The 25026-nt window shown below is 34.2% G+C and overlaps 1 protein-coding gene and 1 pseudogene across 1 annotated transcript; one reads left to right on the forward strand and one right to left on the reverse strand.

Moving 5' to 3' along the window:
- Positions 1-12483: 12483 nt before the first annotated feature.
- On the reverse strand, positions 12484-14685 carry LOC140893018 (F-box protein At2g23160-like; annotated as a pseudogene).
- Positions 14686-20822: 6137 nt separating this feature from the next.
- Positions 20823-24970, forward strand: LOC140890926 (probable disease resistance protein At1g61300). Its single transcript, XM_073299098.1, has 2 exons — positions 20823-20865; positions 21489-24970. The coding sequence occupies exon 2, from the start codon at positions 21498-21500 to the stop codon at positions 24576-24578; it is 3081 nt and encodes a 1026-aa protein (XP_073155199.1). The 5' UTR covers positions 20823-20865; positions 21489-21497; the 3' UTR covers positions 24579-24970.
- The last annotated feature ends 56 nt before the right edge of the window (positions 24971-25026 follow it).

The raw sequence follows: 25026 nt of genomic DNA on the forward strand, positions 1-25026 counted from the left end.
CACATGCTAAGACTCTATCTCGAGCTATCACTGTCTTTTCTGACCAGCTCCTGCCCCACCTATTGCCATGCACACATACAAAACAAAGCAATAGCCGGATACCTCCAGTGAGAATAAAATCCCAGTATAAAAGCCCGAGATAATAAACGTGAAAGCAATGCATATGGCAAAAGAGGCTATCAAGCTGATATCAATCGAATATAAGTTCTTTGGGATCCCGAGGAAATAAAATCTTTAACGAACACCAACTCACCAATCGAGGTGAAGTCAAATAATTTATTTTCTCTGACTTTGGTGCAACTATAGTGAGTCTTCTGGCTCTGGAAGTAAGTCTACAATCCGTGCCACTCAACTACAGCCCTCCAAACGTCATATGCACTCTAGGCCTTTCAACCCTCTGTGCTTTTCAGGCTGGAGTTCAAGATGAATGCAACATGTTCTGTATGCTTTAAATGCTATAAAACATCTTGAACAACTAATCACATAAGCATGTAAAGCAATCAAAGCATCTAATCACATAAAATACATAATCAACCAAGTATGTGATTAACAAGGGAATACTCGAAACGATAGCTATTTCGAGTGTTCTATCCCATCTGGATTCGCTGTCATTTATACCTTTCAATGTCGAGTCTGAAAGTACTTTAAATCTGCAATGACATCAATGATAAATCATATCAAAAGGTTGCTTAATTTCTCAACTCAATCTCAAGTGCAATGCTAGCAAACCTTGCTTCAACTTTGTCACGGTTCGAAGTCTATGTCTCGAGTCGTCAATCTTGTGCTAAGATCTGAAATGATATGTATACAATCTCACAAGATCAGATTTCAACTCCTATCATACTTTGTTTAGTCAATATAGCAAAGTCATGACAATATGCGACTCGGCAGCGTAACGGCTAAACACCGGCAATCCAAACCGTAATCAACTCAATCCAACAAGCATATAAATCATAATTCCCCAACATATCAGCATATCTATACACAACCAAGCATAATCAGAACTAGGGAATTTTCGAAAGAACTTCAATAAATCATATAAAATCTGAACAACAGTCTTTTTCAGAACTGTCTGCGAATACGTAATCGATACAGCTCATAAATGCTTATATCTTAAAATCATAAATTTCCATCTTCAACATAAAAATAAAGTCTGATAAAGATGAATGAAACTTGTACCAATTCGAAGGTCTCGGAGCGGTGATCGCAGATATATATTTATCTGGAATTTCTGACAACCGGAGCGCGAGTTATCGAAACTTTTTCGGATAAAAAATGGAGTGGGGTTTGGTTCAGCCCATTATCTGCCCTTTCCTTCCTTTTCTAATGGTTTTCACGTGAAAAATGATATAAATCAAGTGGAGAATGAGATATATATAGCATATTTGCAGTTTAGTCCTTGAACTTTTGGCTATTTGCAATTCAGTCCCCGGAAAAGCGATTTAATTTAATTTCAATCCTTATTTATTTAAGAATATTAGAATTTAATTCTAAACTCTAAATATTCCCAAATTAAATATTTTCGGATTAAAATAAAATAATCCCGGGCCTTACATAAAAAGTGTGTGATTGACTGATTGTAGCCTTTTAATTTCAAGTATTAATAAAGGAATTTTTACTAAACTGGATTTTGTGCTTGAACTATTTTACCTAAACTGTGTCAATGCGTCTGCTAAGTAAATAAAGGTAAACTGCAAGATGTAATAGTAAGCGCGAAAAACTATGTTATCAGATAATGATTACATGCAATCAAATTTCAGAGATATTTTGTCATAAACAGTGCCTTATTTCATGAAAGTTATACGTAAGAAACTCTTTATATTCTCAATATTTTAAATATAATAAATGCTATAGACTCTTTGATATCTGAGCTGTTAGTCTATAAAAAAAATGAAGATATGCAAGTACATATTAAATCAAGTAAATAATGGATAATTGGAGAATTTCTCATGAAGATTTCGTCGAGAAAAAGCTTGCTCGTCTTTGAGCAATACTAATACGGATGCAGTTCAGAGGCCCGAATGCCCTTGGTCCTTATGGCTTCCAGTCTAGATACTGGTGCATAAGTTTCATCATAGGCAATTCCTTCTTCTTGCATGTATCCTTGAGCTACTAATCTTGCCTTATTTCTAACTACAGTTCTTTCTTCATTAAGATTGTTTCTGAAGACCCATCGAGTGCCAATAACTGATTGATGTGTTGGTCTTGGAACAAGATCCCAGACTGCGTTTCTAGTAAACTGATTTAATTCTTCTTGCATTGCCTCTATCCAACAGCTGTCAGTCAATGCATCTTCAATTTTCTTTGGCTCTTCTTGGGATATAAATGTTGCATGAAGAAGTTCTTTAATTATTTGTCCTCGAGTCCTTAGTGGTGCTATAGGATTACCTATCACCGAACTGAGTGGATGCTTTTTGGACCATTTGAGTCTAATGTTAGGCCGATTTTCAATATTCACTTGTGCATCTAGATCTTGATTAGTCATGTTGTCTTGGTTGAGATCTGTGTCTTCAGAATGTGTGTGACGATCACGAATCTCATGATGTTGCCCTTCATTATTCTCAACTGTGTGAGTATGGTGAATATTAACTTCTTGATCAATGTTATGATCCTCAGCTACTGGGTCCACTAGTTCAGGTTCAAGATTTTGAAATGTTCTGATAGGTGGTGAAACTTCGTCATCACTTTCATCCTGACTATCATTGTCTAATTGTATTTCCTGAAATAGATCTGAGAGTTGATGAGTATTAGTTGCAATATCAGCAGTTAAATCTTCATAAAAAATAACATGAATTGATTCTTCAACATTTAGAGTTCTTTTGTTGAAGACTCTATATGCTTTGCTAATTGAGGAGTATCTTAGAAATATACCCTCATTTGAATTTGCATCAAATGCAGTCAGATGACTTTTACCATTGTTGTGGATGTAGCATTTTCTCCCAAAAATTTTGAAGTATGATACATTAGGTTGTCTGCCATTCCAGATCTCATATGGGGTTTTAAAAAATTTCTTGCATATCATTGATGTGTTCTGAGTGTAGCAAGCAGTGTTCACAGCTTCTGCCCAAAACCTTTGAGAAACTTTGGAGTCAGCTAACATGGTTCTCGCAGCTTCTTTAAGAGTACGATTTTCCTTTCTGCAACACCATTTTGTTGTGGTGTTCTAGCTGCTGAGAATTTATGTTTGATTCCATAATGCTCTAAAAAAGAAGATAAAGTTTGATTGACAAGTTCAGTTCCTCTGTCACTTCTGATTCTGTCAATCTTACTTGATTTTTCGTTAAAAAGTCTTTTAAAAATCTTGATTAGTTGAGAAGCAGTTTGATCTTTTGATTTTAAGAAAATGACCCAGGTAAAACGTGAGTAGTCATCAATGATGACAAGAGTATACCTCATTCCCCATAAACTTGTTACTGGAATTGGACCAAATAAGTCCATTTGCAATAGTTTCAAGCATCGGGAAGATGAGTTATAACTCTTGTTTTTAAATGATGACCTAACTTGCTTCTCAAATTGACAAGCTGAGCAAACTTTGTCTTTGGAAAAATCAATTTTATGCAGGCCTCTTACTAGCTCGAGCTTACTCAGACTGGAAATTGATTTGAAATTAAGGTGATTCAGTCGTTTGTGCCAAATCCAGTTGCGTTTAGAATTGGAAGCTACGAGGCAAACTGGTTTGCAAGACTGAAAGTTCCATCAAACTTTATATGTGTTTCCATATCTATTTCCTGTCAAAATAATGTTACCAGAGGCATCTTTAACAATGCAGTTTAGCTTTTGAAATTCAACAGAATGCCCATAGTCACACATTCGACTAATGCTGATTAAATTATATTTCAGAGTTTCAACCAATAGAACATCTTGAATGATAATGTTGTCGTGGATAATATTACCCTTACCCATGGTCTTACCCTTTGAGTTGTCACCAAAAGTGATAGTGGGACCATGGTATTTAATGAGTTCAGACAGTAGTTTATCATTTCCAGTCATGTGTCTTGAACATCCACTGTCTAAGTACCATGATTCATCCTCATTTTCCTTGGTACCTGCTACCTGCATTCACAGGTTGAATAACTTTTGGTACCCACATCTATTTGGGTCCACGAGGGATTAATCCTTTAGGAACCCAAACCTGGAATACTTTAACCAGTTTATCAGTTTCTATGTTCCTATAGTTTCATACTAAGTTAGATGCTCTAGATGGTGGAGTGTGATGTGCTTGTGAGACCATATGTTGTTTGCCTTTTCCAGTATCCTTGAAATTTCTATATCGCTTTTGAACTGGACGTTGATTTTGGTATTGACTTTGATTTCCTCTCATAGAATTAGGTTGATATACATTAGTTCGTTCAGGACTTTTAGCAATCTCTACCTTAGTTTCCTGAGGATTGAAGCCGATACCAAATTTTTTTCTGTTCATTTGCTCTATTTGCTGCCAAGTCATCAGGATATGTTTTTCATTTTCATTTTCTCTAACTACTCGTACAAAGTTTATGTATTTGCCTTTGCACATGTTCAGTTTGGGTAGAGTACTTGATTCACCAGTTTCCACCGTCTTACCATATCCAAGACCAGTTTTGTCATGGAGAGGTCTTTGTGAATCATTCATTTCTGTCAACAGGCTCGAAGATTTATTCCATGATCTTACTAATTCATCCATATTATGTTTTTCTGTTGTAAGATTCATGATGTCGATCTTGATTTGTTAATTCTCAGTTCGAAGCACAACAATCTCTGTTTCAAGACAGTTTATCTCAACTGATTGTTCCCAGGAGGGTTCAGTTGAGGCATCTTGCAGATCCTTTTGCTTGGCTCTGACTTCATCGAATGCTAAAGACAGTTGATGATACTCATTTGCCATATCATGAAGAGCTTTGATCAGTTCCTGGTAAATTCCTCAGAGCTGAAATCAAATACCTGTTCACTAGTGGATGGAAGCTCACGATCATTTGCCATAAGACACTTGACCTCTTCTTCATCATCACTGGAACTTGAGGAACAATTTGATCCCTCTGAATCACTATCTGTTTCTGCCCACTTGGTTTTGCTATCCTTTGCAACCAATGCTTCATGTTTCTGTCTCGAAGTGTGTCTGTCATCCCTTGAACTTTTCCTTTTACAAAGTTCTTTGGTTTGGGACAATCAGCAATGAAATGTCCTGTTTTTCCACAGTTGAAGCAACTTCTTGGTTCTTCAACTGCCTCTTTCTTTTGGAAATTTCTTCTGTAGGATCCTTCTTGGTTTCTTCTGATGAATTTCCCGAACTTCTTCAAAAACAAAGACATGGCATCACTGCTCAGTTGTTCTGCTGATTTTTCTGATTTAGCTGGTGACTCTATTTTTACTGCAGTCAAGGCCTTGGTCAATTGTGAGGTAGACTGATCTTCTTCTCGAGTCTGCAACTCAAATTCATAGGCTTTTAAATCTGCAAACAAGTCATGCAGCTCTAATTTATTCAAGTCCTTCGATTCTCTCATGGTCATTGTCTTTACATCCCATTCTTTGGGAAGGCCTCGAATTACCTTGAGAATAACTTCCCTGTTGGGATATGTTTTTCCCAATACATTAAGCTCAATAACAATGTTGCTTACTCTCTCATCAAATTCTGTCATTGATTCACCTGGTTTCATCTTGATCTTGTCAAATTTTTGAGTGGCGATGTAGTGATCCACACCGTGATCACCTACTAAACAGAAGCTTAAGCTTGCATTTAACCTAATTAATAAATCATCAGAAATAACAGCGGAAAAGCATAAATAAATCCCCAAATATAATAATTATGATACAACCATATCGAATAAATCCAATGTATTAACCCAAATATCAGAAGCCCCGATGGTGACCTAACACAAGTACACGTGTCCAACCAAATATCAGTGACCTAACACAAGATTCGTGTCCAACGGATTTTGGTGACTGACCGGCTAAATCGGTTTGATAAAAATCTACTGGCAAGCGCACCAGGTCAAGTAATAGTAAAGTGGACAGAGAGTCCAAGTATCGATCCTACAGGAACTGCAGTCAATTCTCAAGAATTAATTATTTTACTTAATCTAGACAAAATAATAGAAAATATTTTGAATTAAATAAAATAAGAATATAAAATAAAAACTGCTTAAGAAATACGAATAAAAATAACTAAAGATAAAAATAATTAAGACAAAGACAACCAAGACACACGTAGGTACCGAACAAATTTTGTAACATGTAGTCGATTCAGGACTCAGATTTAATCTTAATTCACGGGAATTCTCCTAATTTGTTCAAAGGTCTATTTCTAGAACAATCAAACCTATTCAAATATTGATGAACTAATCTTTCGTAATTCTAATCAAATTTGAATGCATTAAATATTTGTGAAAATTCAGTTTACACCTAAACCGCACACTGAAACCGAATTCTATTTCTAGTCGGTTTTACAATATGTTAATTATCAGAGTGATCAAAATCAAAACCTCCTCTGTCGATTTGGAATTGATTAACATGCAAGCAAACAGTTGATCAGACTATTCACAAGATAAATATAAATCTGACAATCAATAAAATAAAATCAACTCTAAAAAATCCCAAACAAACATCCAAGTTTTCTACATGAATTTGTTCGGCCCAATCACGCCGTCTTGGTTGAAAATAAACTACTCAATAATTAAAAACAATAATTCAAAAATAAAAATAAAAAAAAGAAAAGAAAGAAGAAATCTTCTCTTCCAAGCCTTGCAGCCGCCTCCTCTTACGTTGTCTGCGTTCTGGAGCTTCCGAAACCCTCAAAAATATGTTATATCTTCTATATATATGGTCCGGAACGCCTACCAGTTAATTTCCTCTCAAAATAAGGATTTTTCGGAACACATATGACCCCCGAACACGCGCGCGCGCAGCACATAAAAACAGAGGCCTGTACGTCGGACTCGCGCGCGCGCAGTACAAAAAATCTGCGCCGAGCGACAATTTTCAAAAATTCATATCTCGAGATCTAGACGTCGGATTGAGATGAAATTTGGACAGCAGCTTTAAAACATTTTTAAATTTAATCTGAATGGTGAAGATTGGATTTCAATGTGTCTAAAATTAAATATGATTTTTCGATCAAGGCTGCTCCGTAATTCACTCTTCAAAAATCCATTTTCCTACAAAATTAACCCAAGGATATACTGATAGGATAAATATCCCAATACCGGATATCGCAAGGATACAAGCTCAATACGCTCATGTATGCAACATACAGTCGTGACATGCTGTATATATAAAGGCATATAAAACATGCAATCACATAATCCATGCAAACACATAATACATGCATACTCAATCTGGATATCTCGAATAATACTTCTGTACCTTACTATGACAGATCCTAGAAGCTCCCATCTAGGTCCAAACCTACCATGCAACACTACAACATAAATAACCATGCATTACCTAGCATGCCAAACATCACCTACTAGGCTTTAAAAGTCTTAATTAAACTATATCCTACTTCCTATTTACTATAGGGAACCAAAGCCATACCTTCGTCCGTCGTCAGCCCGCTGATGACGCATGCCCCAGAGCCTGGGCATAGCCTAGCTACGACCCCTAGACGCCTCGTCAGAGCTCCGTCGCCTGGCTGCTACTGCAAACACTATCCGCTATAAAAATATACTATTTCCTACTCCAACTCTTAAAAAAAGAGTCTCAAAACCCTTAAATAGAGCAATTACCGGGAGAGGAGAGGAAAAATTGCACTTCAAAATGAGGAATTCGGACCCCTATTTATAGGCGAAGTTCGGACGGCCCGAACTGCCACTTGTCCGAGCCATTTTGACACCTGGGCTCTGCTGAGTTCGGACGGTCCAATCTCGGGATCGGACGGCCCGAAGTGGTTTGGAGGGCCCGAACTGGTCCGTGTGCTCCGAACTGTTTTGGTCCTTTCGAAGTCATTTTTGGACCCCCCGGGACCTACCCTACCATTTTTGGGCGTTTCGAATCTGATTTTCCACTTATTTTTACCAAATAAGGACTCCTTGAACATGTTTTGACACTTTTAAAATTATATGTCATTTTCTAACATGTTTAAAATCACTTAATCTTGTAAAATGGAATCAGGCTACTACAGGCGACAGACAGTTTGTTTTCTTTCGTCTGTTCATTTCCTTCACAGAGTTGAATCAACTTCTCCCAAATTTCTTTCCCGGTTTTGCATGTCTTGATTTTGCTAAAGGTGTTCTTGTCAAGCGTTTTATACAGGATATCTTTAGCCACATTATCAACATTTGCCTTCTTTTTGTCTTCAGCAGTCCATTCGATTCTTGGTTTCTCAATGTACTGTGAACCACCTCCAGAAAGAGCTATAGCAGTATTGATCTTGGTGATCGCAAGAGGTCCATCAGTGATGACAGACCACATGTCATCGTCTAGTGCTGATAGGTGTGCTTGCATACGAATCTTCCAGTCATCAAAGTCTTCTTTTGAGAACATAGGAATTTTGCTGAATTAAGTCATTTCGGTTCAGTGCTTTAAGAGTAAGATAATAACCTCTCTGATACCACTTGTTAGGATCGGTTGAAAGTCTAGAGGGGGGTTTGAATATACTTTCAAACAGTTTAGTAGGAAATATTGAACTCGGTCGGTTTAATAAATGAGTTCGAGGCTTATCTTAGTGTCGGATGCAGTTTGGAAAACAAAATATGTGCAGAAATATGTCAAGCTGCAGATTTAAAACACTGAGTGAATATCAGTTTAGGGTGTGTGGTAATGGTGAGTAAACTGAAAATGACACAAGTATTTGTTTATGGATGTTCGAAGATTTTAAACACTCATACGTCACCTCTTCTTCCACCTCGAAAGGATATCACTAGAAGACTTTGATTTATACAAGTAATTTGCACAAACCCAATCCAGTTTAGGACTTAAACACTGCCTAAACAAGAACTTCTAGTATAACACTTTAGTTTCAATCCTAGACTGATAGAACAATAGAATAAATATAACTCGAAATCCTTAGCACAAAGATCGACCCTTCAATGATCAGAATAATGCTTTTTGAACGTTTGTGCTTCGAGTTCCTTGATTAAATCTTGAGCGTAAAGAGCTTTTAGTGTTCTCGTAAGAATGACAGAGTTTTCAGTGCATCATGTATCTCTGAGATTGATCAAGATATTTATTTATACTTTTTGGATTGCCAATAGTCATAAATTCAAATTGTCCTTCAGATAGGATTTAAATTATTCCCGTTGGATTTGTCACCATCATCAACGATTTTTGGAGCCGACATTCCCTTAGTATCGCGACACTACCTTTTGCAGAGTTGTCAGAGTACGGATGATCTTATCCAGAAATGGCACGGTAGTAAACTGTTGTTGATAAACTGATGTAGTCAGTTTGGCAAGGGTAAACTGATGGATTCAGTTTAGCGAGGTAAACTGCTTTGCATCTCTTAGCCAGTTGAGCGCGGTCGTTGATGCGTTTTCAGTTTATCGATTCAGTTTATCAAAGTAAACTGCAGTCCTTAGCCAAGTGGTCGTTGATAGTGACGTCATCATTCACGAATATCAGTTTAGCTCTTTTTGGTTGCTCAAATAGTTTGGATTTCTTTTGTAAATACCAAAACTAAATTTCCCAACAGTGATTAAAGACATTCAAAATTCAATCAAAAATTTCAGCAATGAGAGCATCGTAAGCAAAAAGAGATCAGTAGATTTTGAAAAAACGAGAAATCAAAAAAAGTGAGGATGTCCAACAAATACATTTATCGTTAACGATACTGACATACAAGTAATGAAAGAGGATAACATACCAGAATGCAGATGAGAATGATGAAATTATTGTTATTCTTTGCAAGTAAATATTTTTAGCATAAAAAAGAGACTGTCTGATTAAATAATTACGATAGAAAAATGCAAATGATTGATGAAGATGGTATCACAAGAATTGTTATTAAAGATGATGATAATAATGATTCTTTCATGGAGAATAAAAAACAAATGATATGAAAAATCGTTAAAGAGAAAAAAATCACAAATATAAAATAAAAAAAATATTTGACGCAATAATTTAAATTAAGGTTTAGAATGCATTATTTATACCAATTTTTTTTCATAAATCAATTAGTGATCAATATATAACATAGAAAATTACAAAATCATATTTAATATAATTTGATTAACATATCTCACTTATTAACAAATAAAAAATAAATTATCATACATACATGAGATAGAAAGTAAAACGAATTCATGGTACGAATCATGACATAATTTCTCAAGATTAATAATAAAAATATAGAAAACTCGATCGATCTGTAATAATTACATAAGTTTCATTATCAATATTGTGTTAATGTAAAACTACAATAAACGTAACACTCAGGGGCGGAGCCACCCCAAAGGCTGGGGTGGGCTCCAGCCCAGGGTCAATTTTTTTAAAAAAATTATTAGTTATAATATATGTGTATTCTTAGCCCAGGTTAAATTTTTTTAATTAGCCCAATATTTGGTCCAACTTATTTTCTTAAATATATTTGTGGGTTTTGTTTGGTTTGATTTATTAAAAAAGAATTCAAAGAAAGAGAAAACATCTCTTCTTCCAGTCATATTTCTTTCCAATTGCTCTAAAAGTTTAATTTTTATCAAGACTTTTGTTTTTTCTAAAATTATATTTTGTTATTTTTGAACTGCTTGATTTTATTGATGTGTGTTCTTAGTTTCTATGACTTTATATGAAATTTTTGTATTTTTTTAATTGAAAAATGGAAATGGTCTGTATTTTTTAGTAATTTATTTTTAGGATTTATATATTTAAAGTTTCTTCATTTCTTTGATCATAAATGAGGTGTTTTTGAGTAATTCATGTTTAAATTTTTTCATGATGTATTATATTATTTGAAATATCATATTTTTCATTTTGAGTATATTGTAAGGATCGATATCAATTGAATGCGATGATTTAATATATTATATATATAACTTAATTTTTTTTACAACCACCAACATTTTTTCGAAGTCATATCACTTGTAACATCGATCACATCTTTAGTAGTTTATATTTTTTGTCACTATATAATATTTATAGTTATCATTAAATGTTTTGCGAGTGTTCTTTGAATATAAATTATATTTTTAATATATTTTAATTTTTAAATATTTTATTTAAATTATTTTAAATTTTTCATGGAATCAGTCTACCCAGGGTGAAATTTTTTTTTGGCTACGCCCCTGGTAACACTTATATTTATAAGCTTACATGAATTATTGATAATGTCTTATTCTAAACTGTTAATGTGAATGTAAAATAATCACGACCGTAAATAATACAAGCATTGAAACTGCAAGTGTTACATTGTTCAAACCTGTTGCAAATATTTTTATTAGTTGTAATGTCGAAGATTATATTGATTACATCACTAAGACACGTAATAATTTTTTTTTTCAAAAAGTATATATTATTACCATGAAAATCATTTATTAAATGCGTGTTAATAAGTTCTTCATGTTAAAGATTGTAGACTTAAATTTAACTCAACTCCCCAAAAGTTAACTCAAAGAATGAGGATTGTACAAATTCATATGTGAAACTCTCGGAAATTAAAATACATTTCTCTAAATTCTCTTCTTATTTTTTCCCCATCGATCGATCAATATTAATTAATGAGAAAGAATAGGAAGTCCCCAATTGACAAGAGAAAGCTTCATCCATATTCATCGTCAATCTTTTGACAATCTTTCTTGAAAAAACAAAAGGGAATGAGAATGGCTTCCAATTCATTTCACACTCTTCCTCTTAATTTCTTCATCCAACATGGTCTTGTTCGCGCGGTCTTCTCGTGATTGGCAACGCGAAGCCTCTCGTATCTTCCTTGGAGTTCCATATACAGGGCCGGGACGACGAATACACTAGTTCTTGAAGGGTCGAATATTGCTCATGCATATATATAAAAACGTTACCAATGAGTTTATATATATATGTAGATCCGTGTGATTAATTGAGCATATATACTTTAAAAGAAATTCGAGATGATTATTAATGGAAATAGATGGAATTTGCCAGATTTTGGATTCCTTTTCACATGGCTAACTATATGTTTTTTTCAGAATCGCTGCAATTTGATACAAATTGCAAAGAAATGAAAGTAATTTTATAAACAATAATTAAAATACAAAAAAATTAAAATGTTGAAAACCACAAAACCATTCGCAGTAATTGCAAAACGTGGAAAACCAGACCGACGTATAAAGAAACTACTAAAAATCACCAAAAAGACTCGAGGTTTTTCAGTCTCATGCCTATATATTTACATTTTGCTCCCACAACATCCTCAAGGGATATGAAGCTGAAATCATGCGCTGTGATCTCACTTTCCCCGGCTGCAAATCCTCTCAACTCCCTGAAAGTTTTTTTAGTTGGACTAAAAGAAACAACAGTTTTTGAACTAGACATAAACCACAGATCGCCGTTGTTCAAAAATTTTATAGGTCGTTGCAGATCCTCAACGGCATACAACTTCGTGTCAATGCTGACATGTCTGGTCCATGATTCTTTAACTCCATATTCCTTCATCAACCAAACCTCGAAATCACCGTTCTCGTAAATGTAGCAGATGCAGAGGCAATCCTTTAGGACCCCAATATTGATCCAGGAGATTTTGTTCATGTACATATTGTAGACTGAAGTGAGCTGGAGGTGGGACAAACTTGAATGTTTCTGTTGTCAAGTTGAAGGAACTGACAAGCTCACAAGGTTTATGACTGTCCGTTATCCAGTGGAGTACACCATTCAGAAGAGGATCAAATGATTTGTGTTTTGGACTAGGGGAATTTTCAACCCTTCTCCATGAATCTGCACCAAGTGTGTGTATGTTAGCTACCATTCTTTTCGATTCTCCAGAAGTCACGGGGTCGATGGAAGTATGGTGCATGAAACTGATAACCTTATATATACTTGTTGGTCTTTGGGCAATATCCGAATCCGGAATTGTTTGCACGGGGGAGCTGAGACAACCAAGCTAGGAAGCATTACCATTTCGCGGCATAGAGGGTTGCATATTGCATAGAAGGGCGTTGGTGAGTCAACATACAAACACAGCAGTCCATTGCATGAACCAACAAAATCAAGCCTTCGGATTTGTGGAAGGAGGTAGGCACCATTCTGACACGCAATTGGTGGATCAAGGTAGGCACCAATCTGACACGCCATATGCCGACTATCAAAAAAGTCAAGATGAAAACTTTGATCATCGCCGGAGCACAAGGACACACCAACTTCATCGTGATTAAAGGTAAGAAAGTGGAGAACCACACACATCCCCTGGTTCTCAAGCAAAAGAAGATAGGTTGTTAAGGTAGGTGATCTGGCAAAATGTAATTTGATAAAATAAGGATCCTTGAGAAGGTCGAGAAACGTCTTGCAAACACTTCGACATCGTGATATACTCTTCAGCGGAAGCCTAGACAAAATATCACAAAATATGTGGACCGGCAACTCACATATAGGGAAACTGTGTCTACTTATCACCTCTGCAGTACTTTTTCTTTTATAAGTAACGATAATCAACTCTGCAGTACTTTGACATTGTTTTGACATTGTTTGAGAGAAGAGTATCTCCAACCTCAGCACTAGAAATCTTGCTTCCCAATTCAAGACAAGCCCTTCACGTTTACTGAATAAAGATATACATCATGGGATCAAATATTAGGTTAAAAAGAAAAAGTCTTTTGCTCAACAATGTGGAGTCAATGATACTCGTTTAAACGTGGAAGGCACACATACGTGTCATTCGGATTTAACCAAAACAAAAATCCGTATATAAAACAGTGTCAATCCATCTTTCCTACACTGGGGATTTCTAATGATCAGTCACCTGGAGTATGCGCATATAATTTGCGTTTCATTATTCTAAAATCCCCAACAATTTCTTCAAATAGAAATAATATATATATATTGATGCCGAACAAATTTTTTTCCACTTCATCCCGTCGCTAAAACACGGCGATGGATTTTAGTTGTTTTTGTTTTTGATTGTTTGCACTAGTAAAACCCATCACCGGTTTTATCTTTAAAAGGGTCGACCCCGAAGGGATCCATTCCATATAAGTCAGAGGACCATTGGCTCATGCGGAGGGTAAATCGAGGGATATGCATGAGCGAAAGGGATGGCTCAATCCCCAAAGCATACCCCACAATATTTCAGCAGGGAATATGCTCCATACGAGTATCGAACCAGCAACGCTGGCTAATTTCTCCCCACGTCACAGATGAAGTGGTAAGAAATTTTAATTTGTTGGTACACTACTTTTTCCCACTTAGTTAAAATGCATTATGAATCACTCTCATGATTTCTGCATAATCCAAATTCCAAATCCATTATTGGCAAACGCAAACTTCTACAGATAACAGCCACCATAACAAATCATGCGCCAAAATACAAAGAGGGATTCCAAGATTTTGTTGTTACGAGGGGAAAAAAACCCAAATCCCATTAAAAATCCAAATGAAAGAGCCAAAAGAATCAAACAAACATGATCTCAAATCACTTCATCGCACTTTTGTTTAAAAAAATTGGCATTATCACCATATAATTAAAACATAAAACCTCAATCAAGGAAAAGTTCGAAACTTTAACCGAAATCAACAGAAAACCTTCGCGTCGATTTGGTTGCTGAGGTCGGAGACAGTACCTTGATAAGTTTTCTGAGCAGCCGACGGGGTGGCAGAGTTTGGATGGTGTTATATAATATAATAATAATAATATATGAGAATTCGATTCTCATTCCATACTCAGTGTTTGAAATCACGGATCGACGAAATCACGGATTTACATGGAAGTATTTGGTGGACTGGAGTGTTTGGTAAAATTGAATTTTAAAATGGGATTGGTATTTGATGGGATTTTATGTGATTTCATTTAATTAAGTGAAATCTTACAAAATTGGTCGGATTTTATGAGATTTCATGGGATTTGAGTTTATAAAAACAATAAAATTATTTCTAATAATAAATTTATAAACTTTAAGTTATAAATTTAAGTTTTCCTAACTTTTTTTTTTTTTTTTACAAAATATCACTTTCCTAAAAGTTATGCTAGTAAATTTTAATATGTATTTTAACTTTTTTCCAAACACCAAAATGAAATTTGAATTTCATGAAATTAAAATCCAATTCCAATTCCAATTCCAATTCCAATTCCAATTTTAAATCCAATTTCAAATTCTATTTTTTAGGCATCCAAACACACAGTGACACATGGCGCGTTGCATGTATAAAAGAAACTGACGGGAAAAATGATAAAAATGGGTCACATAAACTGATGGGAAATAAGTTGACGGGAAGGAAGAGGATAAAAAAATATTACTCAAATCATGTATTTGATGGTTAATATTTTTACAAATGAGTATAATTAATGTGATATACTTGATGTGGCAAATCATGAGATATTGAATTTATGGTTAGGATAAAACCCTTAAGGTAGGTTGAACTTTATCGATAAAACGGATCATGTGAGCAGTTGATAAGATTAGAAGACATTGAGGGGTTTAATTTTTGAAATATATGGAAATAGAACAACTGAACGTGTACAGTAATTTGAGAGAAAAAACGTGGTAGAATCATAAATTACTATTTTGTCCATATTGAATTCTATCCATCCATCCAAAGCCTTGGGAAACAAATTGGGAAAAAATTTTGGCATCCTCTAGAGTAATTATTCTAACATGTTCTTATTTTATAAAATAGTAAAGATAGTAAAGATTATACAATATAGCTTTGCATAATTATAAAATTCTAAAAAAAAAATATTTTCTACCTTTCTCTCAATCTAAATTCAATACTAATTCTTGGTAAAATTTAATATCTCATTTCAAAAATAAATTTTCCAAATTTAAATATGATTGAATTTTGTGTTACCATAGCAATTGACAATTGTTCAATTAAATATGGTATCCATAAAAATGATATTTAGTTAACCATACATTATTATTTATTATTTAGATTACGAATCAAGCACAATCTTCATGCTTAATTTGGTATTTGTTTTTCGGTTTTGTTTACTTTGCACATATTTGATATTATATGTATATAATATCTGATAAATCTATTTAAAATAATTTTTTTATTAAAACTCTTAGTTTCATTTAATTTACGACCTTATTTATTTAATGAAAATCAATTCAATATAAATAACGGTTTGAATAAAAAAAAAATTACAACACTTAAAATAACATCTTTTTAAATAGAATTTTAAAAAAATATTTTGAAAAATAAGTAATTACATATATTGATAGAATAGTGAAAATAATATTTTTTAATACTATCATAATTTAAAATACAACTGAAGCGAAAATACAAAAACCACATTTTGTGACTCCCTCATGCAATGCTTGCATCTATATTTTTAGATATTTATTTTGAAATTATATTCAAGATTCATATTTTGGTTTCAAGAAAAAAATCAATGATGGAAATCAATTGTGGTGGTTTCAAAATATCGGATTGCAAAGCAATCTAATGATATATTTATGGTGAGAGAAGGAAGGAAGGAAGATTTAATATCGACTGCACCCATCCAATCTTAGGTATTTTTATTCAATAAATGGATAATTTTGGGCGAACTTCATATATGTTCAAGTAGATATATAAACATTGATAAAGATTTCGAGATTACTAGTGTTGTTTAGTGTTTACTAATCTTTTGGGAAATTTCATTTCAAAACTCACGTTGAATTCTTCTATTAAGGGAGTGTTTGCAATAAATTGTGCTTTTGTAGAAGCGATTAATTTATAAATTATAAAAAAATTAAGAAAAATCAAAAGTTGATAGTGTTTGGAAACAAATGTGAGAATCTAAAACTCAAAGTTGGGTAGTGTTTGATAAGTGATTAGAGTGATTTTAACAATGATCTTCTTATTAGAATCACTTTTGGAGAATCATAATCATCACATGACCAGCTTTTGGATTTTAATTAAGTTAAGCATAAGCTAACACATAATCTAGATTTAAGAAACACACAAAAATAATTTTTTAAAGCCAAAAGCTAACAATCACTTTTTTTTAGTGATTGCAAACACTCCCTAATATTGTAGATTAATATCTAATTAAAGTATTCCACCCCAAAAGCTAACTCAATAAGCGAAGATTGTCCAAGTTCATATATGAAACTCTTGGGTCTTAGGTTTTGTACATGCTACCCACAGAATACTATCATGTGGACAACGTGTAACCCATGATTGGTCAAAAACAATGGGTTCCATGTGGAGCCCATTGATTTTGACCAATCAAAATCTGCCACGCTACGCCCTGTGGGTAGCATCGACACTTCCCTCAGCCTCCAAGAACTCTATTCATGAGCCAATAGCGGAGCCAGTCTTAAAATTTTAAATTTTGAAATCGTTTAATTTTTTGAATCGAGTCATCCAGACTAATATCAAATTAATTTAAAATTTTATAAAATTGATATATATAAATAATAATAATAATAATAATAATAATAATAATAATAATAAATTGGCCACGCTCCCAACATGTACCTTCGCCACTATATATGTCATAATTAGGCCGATATGTGACATCTCAAACACTTCACCTTTACTTACATTTGCTTGATTGATCGATTAAATATTCAATGTTTTAAATGATTCCAGTAAAACAAAATAGCAAAATTTGCATGCAATGAAACTGGACTTGGATTTCTCGAAAAATCATGTCACTAAAATCAATCATGCATGTATGCACGTTAACATTAACCCTATCAAAAATTAAAATACATTTCTCTAAATTCTCTTCTTATTTTTTCCACATCGATCAATATTAATTAATTAATGAGAAAGAATAGGAAGTCCCCATTGACAAGAGAAGATAATTCCAGGATAAGCTTCATCCATATTCATCATCAATCTTTTGACAATCTTTCTTGAAAAAACAAAAGGGAATGAGAATGGCTTCCAATTCAACTTTCTGTACCTTGATAGCTTCACACCTCTAATTCTTCCTCTCATCCAACACGATCTTTTACGCGCGGGCTTCTCTTGATTAACAACGCGAAGCCTCTGGTATCTTCCTTGGAATTCCATAGGGCCGGGACGACGAATACACTAGTTCTTGAAGGGAGGATTGTTCATGCATATATATATATAGATAAAAACGTTACCAATGAGTTTATATATATATATGTAGATCCGTGTGATTGAGCATATATATATATACTTAAAAGAAATTTGAGATGCTTATTAATGGAAGAAATAGATGGAATTTGCCAGATTTTGGATTCCTTTTCACATGGCCAACATCATCCTTCTGTACCAAAATAAGTTGTATTCTTAAGGGTAATAGAAAAATAAACAAGTATTAAATTGATTTTATTTTATTTTTTTGGCTACTTCAAAATACACATATATGCTATTCTATATATTTATATATAATATCCTCTTAAATTTGTTGAGGTAACTTTGACGAGTAGCATCAATTTGAAGTTTGAACCCACTCGGCATCATTGAATATCGATATTGTTTTGGAAGGCAAAAAAAAAAATAAAAAAATCATGATTGATTTGATTTTGAATGTTTACGATTATATGATAGTATCCAAATTTATCTGATTGACAAGTTCCTACCAATAATTATTCAAGGTTTGGAATATCGATGGAACTTCAATTTCACTTTTTCATTTTTATATAATATTTATGATGATTTTAAGTCCACACACTGAGTCATTTGAAAATCATTGAAATTCATTTTACTACTATATGGATTTAGATTTTGATCTATTGTTTCTGTAAAGATTTTGACTTGAACCTAAATCATCCCAAAAAATAGCTTAGATGGAATGAAACGAATGATACGTGTGTCTGAACTCCGATACTATGATACCATATGTATATAACTTCTAGGATCTTTGCTAATTAACCATAAATACCATTGGGTTGAATTTGAATCCTTCTATACAGATACAACTTTAATATTTATTCTGATTGCAAAAGCGATTATAAATTATTTTTTTAAAAAAAAAACGATTATAAACTTGAATAATATTATTTTAGTGAGGCCGACTGCAGGGATATCTTTGACATGTGCGATGATTGACAGAAATCGGGTTGTTAATTTGTATGGATTACGTCGCATTAATTATATATTATGGATCTTTTTGTTAATTCCAATTTGACAGATGTTGGTCAAGATATATATATATATATATATATATATATATATATATATATATATATATGGAATATTTATTTGGTATACTTTGTCCAATAATAAAATAATTAGCCGTGGATAAATTTTACATTTAATTTCTCAAATTTAACGGATCCATCAACTAATTATTTAAAGTGCGTACCACCCGACAAACATAGATTAGATGCCTTGTATTAAATAATCAACCAAATGATTGCTTATATAAGTTTTGACAATTTCTTTTTAATTTTATGTTCCTCAACAATTAAATATTAATACTAACAATCCCCGTACCGATTGGGTTCATTTCAACCTACCTATACAGGCATTACCCCCATGATAGATCTAAGGGTCCTCATTTATCAATACACGCGGGGTCCACTAAAAAATAATGTATCTCACATTTATTGATAAATGTCCACCGTTAGATCTACCTCAAGACAGTGTCTGTATAGGTAAGATCTAACTTACCTACCGATTGTTCACATCACATGCAATTTTTATTTTTATTTTTAAAAAAAACTAATTTGATTTTTGAAATTCAGACAGGAATTCCGTCCCATGTTAGTTTTTCGACTGAATTAATTTTTCACAAATTACAAGAACCTTATATTATAGGATATTATTTTTTAACTTTATGGAATATGCATGTGTTTGATATTTTTTAGCAGATAAAGGCAAAATCACTAAAAAATAAATTTTTTAATTTTACGGAGAGGTGGTAGACTGGTAGTTTAGTGTCGGGTAGTTTAAAAAAAAAGTCGGACCCAAACTCGAAATTTAATGTACCAAACTACTATAATAATTATATTTTAATATTTCCTCATAAATTTTATCTTTTATAATAATAGTAATAATTACAATAATAATACCATTAATAACCTCATTATTTAACAATTGTTAAAATACGGTTTAAATTTTGATATATTAATTTGATTTAATGTTTTAAATCTTATATATATTGTACATATTTTAAATATTTAATTTCATATTTGATTGTTGGAATTAAAAATTTGTCCAATAAATATTGATTAAATTTAATTAGATGAGGCGAAATGTAATTAACATTTTATAAATAACACTCTCCCGTGTAAACACATTGCAAACTCTTTTTCCATCAATCGACATCATACATAAGGCTAAAATTTATACTCAAAACTATCCGAATTTTCTAGAATAACCGAAAGTCGGGTAGTGATTTTCGAGAAGTGATTTTCTTCGGATCATATATTAGTAGAAGTCAAATACCCGATTTTTGGGTACCTGAACTACCCACCCAAACCAAAATAAATTGGACCGGCCCGCACCCACCCTTACAATTTTATATTTTTATAGAGAATTAATTGCATTAACATTCTTTGTGAAAAGTTTAAAAAATATAAAATATCCTGTATAAAATTAATAGCATGTTAGACCCTATGTTTTAAAAAAATTAGCATAAAAACCCCTATGATAAGGTATAAATGTGTCTGAGTTTATATAACATAAGGGTGAAATGTGCTATATTTAAAAAAACTGAGGGATCCATTAGCTTATTAATATTTCTTAGGGGATTTTATGATTTTTAGATTTTGCACAGGGGAGAGGGAGATTAATGCAATTAGCACTTTTTTTTTTCATTAAAATTTTATTTTATCTTTCCCACTATTTAGAAAGTTGACTTTTCTATTGAAAGTGTAGTTTTGCTTGTGCTGGCTGCTCCGAATCTGGTGATTAACTTTTCATAAGGTACGTTGAATGAATAATTTACTGAGTTTGCTCATAATATTATATATGTGAGTTTGCTCATAATATTATATATGTTCATTGCAAGATTTCTATTTTTTTTTTCTGTTCTTTGAAATGTTAACATACACGATCGCTATTCGTGAATTTATTTCGTGGTTGCCTGTTTGCATCGTTCATTAATTTCTAGATAATAACGGGCTATCGATTTATGAAGCTTTTGCTTTGATCCGGCTTTTATATGTGTTATATACAGGTTGAATGACACTGCTGGATTTTTACCTTGGATAGTTGTGAACTTTTTGTTCGAGTAAACTAACATAAATTTAGTTTGATTGAAAAGATAAAAGACAAATTTGAACAGTAAAATCCCAAGATTTTTCAGATCATGTTTATTAAGATCTACAGGTAATTACGAGCTGACTTCTGCAGTTCACAATTTTTAAGAAATCAATGGTTTGAATACATGATCTCTCCCTCTCTGCCATGCTGATATGCTCACCAAGCAGTGATTTGATTGTGATTGGTGCCAGTACTTGAAACTGGATAATTATCAGATTTGAATTCGATACTTTCAAGTTTGCTTCCGTCGTGATCATATGAGATAAGTCTTGAATTATTTTCAGAAGTTTAACATGGCTGAGATGCTGTCAAACATGGTGGAGAAGTTGGCAAATCTTGGTGCGGAAAAGATCCGCGACTCTTATGGTACTGAGGGTAAAATGAGAATTCTTGAAAGTGAAATCCAAGCTCTAGGAAACCGAGCAGCTGATGTGCGTACCATGTTGCGTGAAGAAGAAGTCCACACTGGTAGAAAAAGAAAGAGAGAAGTTAAAGATTGGCTAGAGAAAGTGGATGTAAAGAAAACTGAATTGGACAACTTGAACCAACAATTACAGCAAACAAGATTTTATAACTTTAATTCCCGTCTACATCTGGGAAGCCTTATGAAGGAGATGAAGTTGGAGGTTGATAAACTTGTTGAATGTGGTAAATTTGCTGAGGGGTTTTTTCTTGAAGTTTGCAAGACGAAGGGGAGGCCATTAGTGACCACAAAATGTAGAGGGCAACGAGCTTTAGAACAAAATTTGAAGACTGTTTGGACGTGGTTAATGAATGACGGTGCCTTACGAATTGGCATATATGGAATGGGAGGAGTCGGTAAAACAACATTAGCGATGCATATCCACGACAAACTCCTGAGTGATCCTACATTCAACTGTTATGTGTATTGGATAGATGTCTCACAAGACTCCAGCATTCACAAATTGCAGAATGACATTGCCCATGTTCTGAACCTAGATCTCTCCAATGAAAATAATGAAAATCATAGAGCTGCACGGTTGTTCGAGGCACTAAAGAGGAGAAATAGATTTGTGCTGATCTTGGATGATGTGTGGAAGAATTTTGAGATTGAAAAGATAGGAATTCCACTTGGAACAAATGGAAGCAAGTTGCTGATAACTAGTAGATCAGTGGATGTTTGTAATAGAATGGGTTGTGAAAAGAACATAAAAGTTGATGTTCTATGTGAGGTGGAAGCTTGGGAATTGTTCTTGAACAAGCTTGGTAGTGGCACAAAACTTTCTCATGAAACAGAAAAAGTTGCAAAAGATGTGGCAAAGATGTGTGCTGGCTTGCCACTTGGAATTACAACGATTGGTGGAAGCATGAGAGGTCTCACAGACATTCATGAATGGAGAGACGCATTAGAGGAACTGAAAGAATCTTCAATGGGGACAGATGACATGGAAACCGAGGTTTTCCCTGTACTATTTTGTAGCTTTAACCGCTTGAGGGATCCGAAGTTGCAGCGTTGTTTTCTATACTGCTCGTTGTACCCTGAAGGCTACAGGATTCCAAGAGAAGAATTGATTGCGAAATTTATTTCCGAGGACTTGATGGATAAAAGGAAGAGTAGACAAGCCAACTTTGATCAGGGCCACTCAGTACTGAATAAGTTGGAGAATGCCTCCTTATTAGAAAGAACTGACTATGGACGTGTGAAGATTCACGACTTGATCAGAGACATGGCCCTCAGGGTCACAAGTAGTGATCCCAAATTCATGGTCAAAGCCGGGCTTCAGCTGTATGGAATGCCTGCGGAGCAGGATTGGCAAGAGGATTTGGATAAGATATCCTTGATGTGCAACAAGATATCTATCATTCCTCCTTGCTTCTCACCCAAATGCCACAAGCTCTCGTCTCTGATTTTGCGAAGAAATCCTCTTGAGGTGATTCCAGAAAGTTTTTTTCTGCATATGCGTGGTCTTCGAGTTCTAGACTTAAGTTACACTTGGATTCAGGTGTTACCGAATTCTGTAGACGAATTGGGGAATCTTAATACACTGTTACTAGCACACTGTCTTGACCTCAAGTATTTGCCACCTCTAACAAAACTCGTGGAGCTGAAAGAACTTGATCTCAACAAGAATCAAATCAAAGAATTGCCTCCAGGCATGCAAAATTTGATCAATCTCAAGTCTCTAAATTTGGGGGATATGAGCAGTCTCGAAATGATACCAGCTGGATTATTTCCGAAACTCTCCCTTCTGGAACGCCTTATTGTTCCTGATCATCTTCAAGTGAGAGGAGAAGAGATGGAATGGTTGAAAAAGTTGGAAGAATTTCAGGGATCGTTCTGTGATGTGCATGATCTCAACAAATTCATCATATCCCAACAAAGACATGGGAAACTTAGCTTTTACAATATTTCTGTAGGTAAGTCCGATTCTGGATCATTGGTTCAATCGAACAAAAAAATATTAAGTTGTAAACTGCTGACTTTGAAAGGATACTGCTTCACGAGAGAAAGAGGAAGAGCAGACAAAGTTTTGCTGCCACAGAACATCCAACAATTGGTAATATCTAAATGTGTTGGCCTGAATAGCAGCTTGTCAGATATATTTCCATCATTGAACTATTTAACTAGCTTGAAAATATTGAGACTCGGCCGATGCGAAGTTACGTGCATTTCAAGATACAATCCCAGTGACCCAATGAAAGGAGAACAAATGCCGTGCTGCATCCCATTCCGAAGCCTCGAAAGACTGATTCTTTATATGTTACCTGATCTCACTTCTCTCATAAAATGTGATGTAGCTGTGACAGCTGCACCTCTGTACGGCACCTTCTGTTGTCTGAAAGAGTTGCATATCAAATTTTGCAACAAAATAAGGAAGCTGTTCACACTGAGGCTGCTGCACAATCTTAGCAACCTTGAGGAGATTCATATATCTGAATGTGCAGAATTGGAGGAAATAATAGAGACTGACGAAGATAATAACTCAGAATCAACTAGCATCAGTCCCTGCTCAATGCTGTATTCTTCTTCTCACGAAGATCGAGCCATTATCACCTTAACGAAGCTAAGAAGAATCTCTTTGAAATGGTTGCCACAATTAAAAAGCATCTGCAGGGAGACGATATTATGTGATTCTATCGAGAATATTGTACTCCTTCAATGCTATAAATTAAAGATGCTTCCTTTCTATGTGCTCCATCCCCCGTCTCTGGAACAGATTTGGATCGGAAAAGAAGACCAAGGCTGGTGGGACTCAATAGAATGTAGTCACCCGAATGCAAAGGATATCTTTCAACCTTATGTTAAACGTTTGGGTGTGTGGTTGCAAACAAGCACAGCTAAGCCAAGCTTGAAGGCAATGGTTTTTGCTGTAATGTTTATCAAGAGGCTTCAATACTGTCAAGGGTTCTAACAAGGTGGAGAAGCTGTTAATATGGGTGCATGGATTTTTTGGAATGTGTCAGAAAGATCAAAAAAAAGGTCAAATTTTAGTGCATCTTTCAAGCATGTGGAAGCCATAATAAGCTTGTGTTAGCGAGGGTGATGAAATCTCATTTTTCAACGAGAGAGAACCTCTGAGGAACCTCGTATGCTCAGCTTGCTGCAACTATGAAGGATGCCTGCACACGTCCGCCTGAAGTTACTGCAATTCACTGCCCAAAGGAAGCTAAAAATGGAGTACCATGACTCTATTCCTTTGCTTTTAAAAACTCGTCCACACACTGATATGGTTTGATGAAATGAAGTCATCCCTTGGTTCTTTTTTTGTTTTTCGTTTTTTGTTTTCGCCTTGTGAAGAGGATATGGAATAAGCGGAGATATGTTTTTAAAAAGTAAAAATATAAAAAGAAGAATAGAGT

Source organism: Henckelia pumila, chromosome 3 (assembly GCF_033568475.1).
Source record: "Henckelia pumila isolate YLH828 chromosome 3, ASM3356847v2, whole genome shotgun sequence".
NCBI lineage: Eukaryota > Viridiplantae > Streptophyta > Magnoliopsida > Lamiales > Gesneriaceae > Henckelia > Henckelia pumila.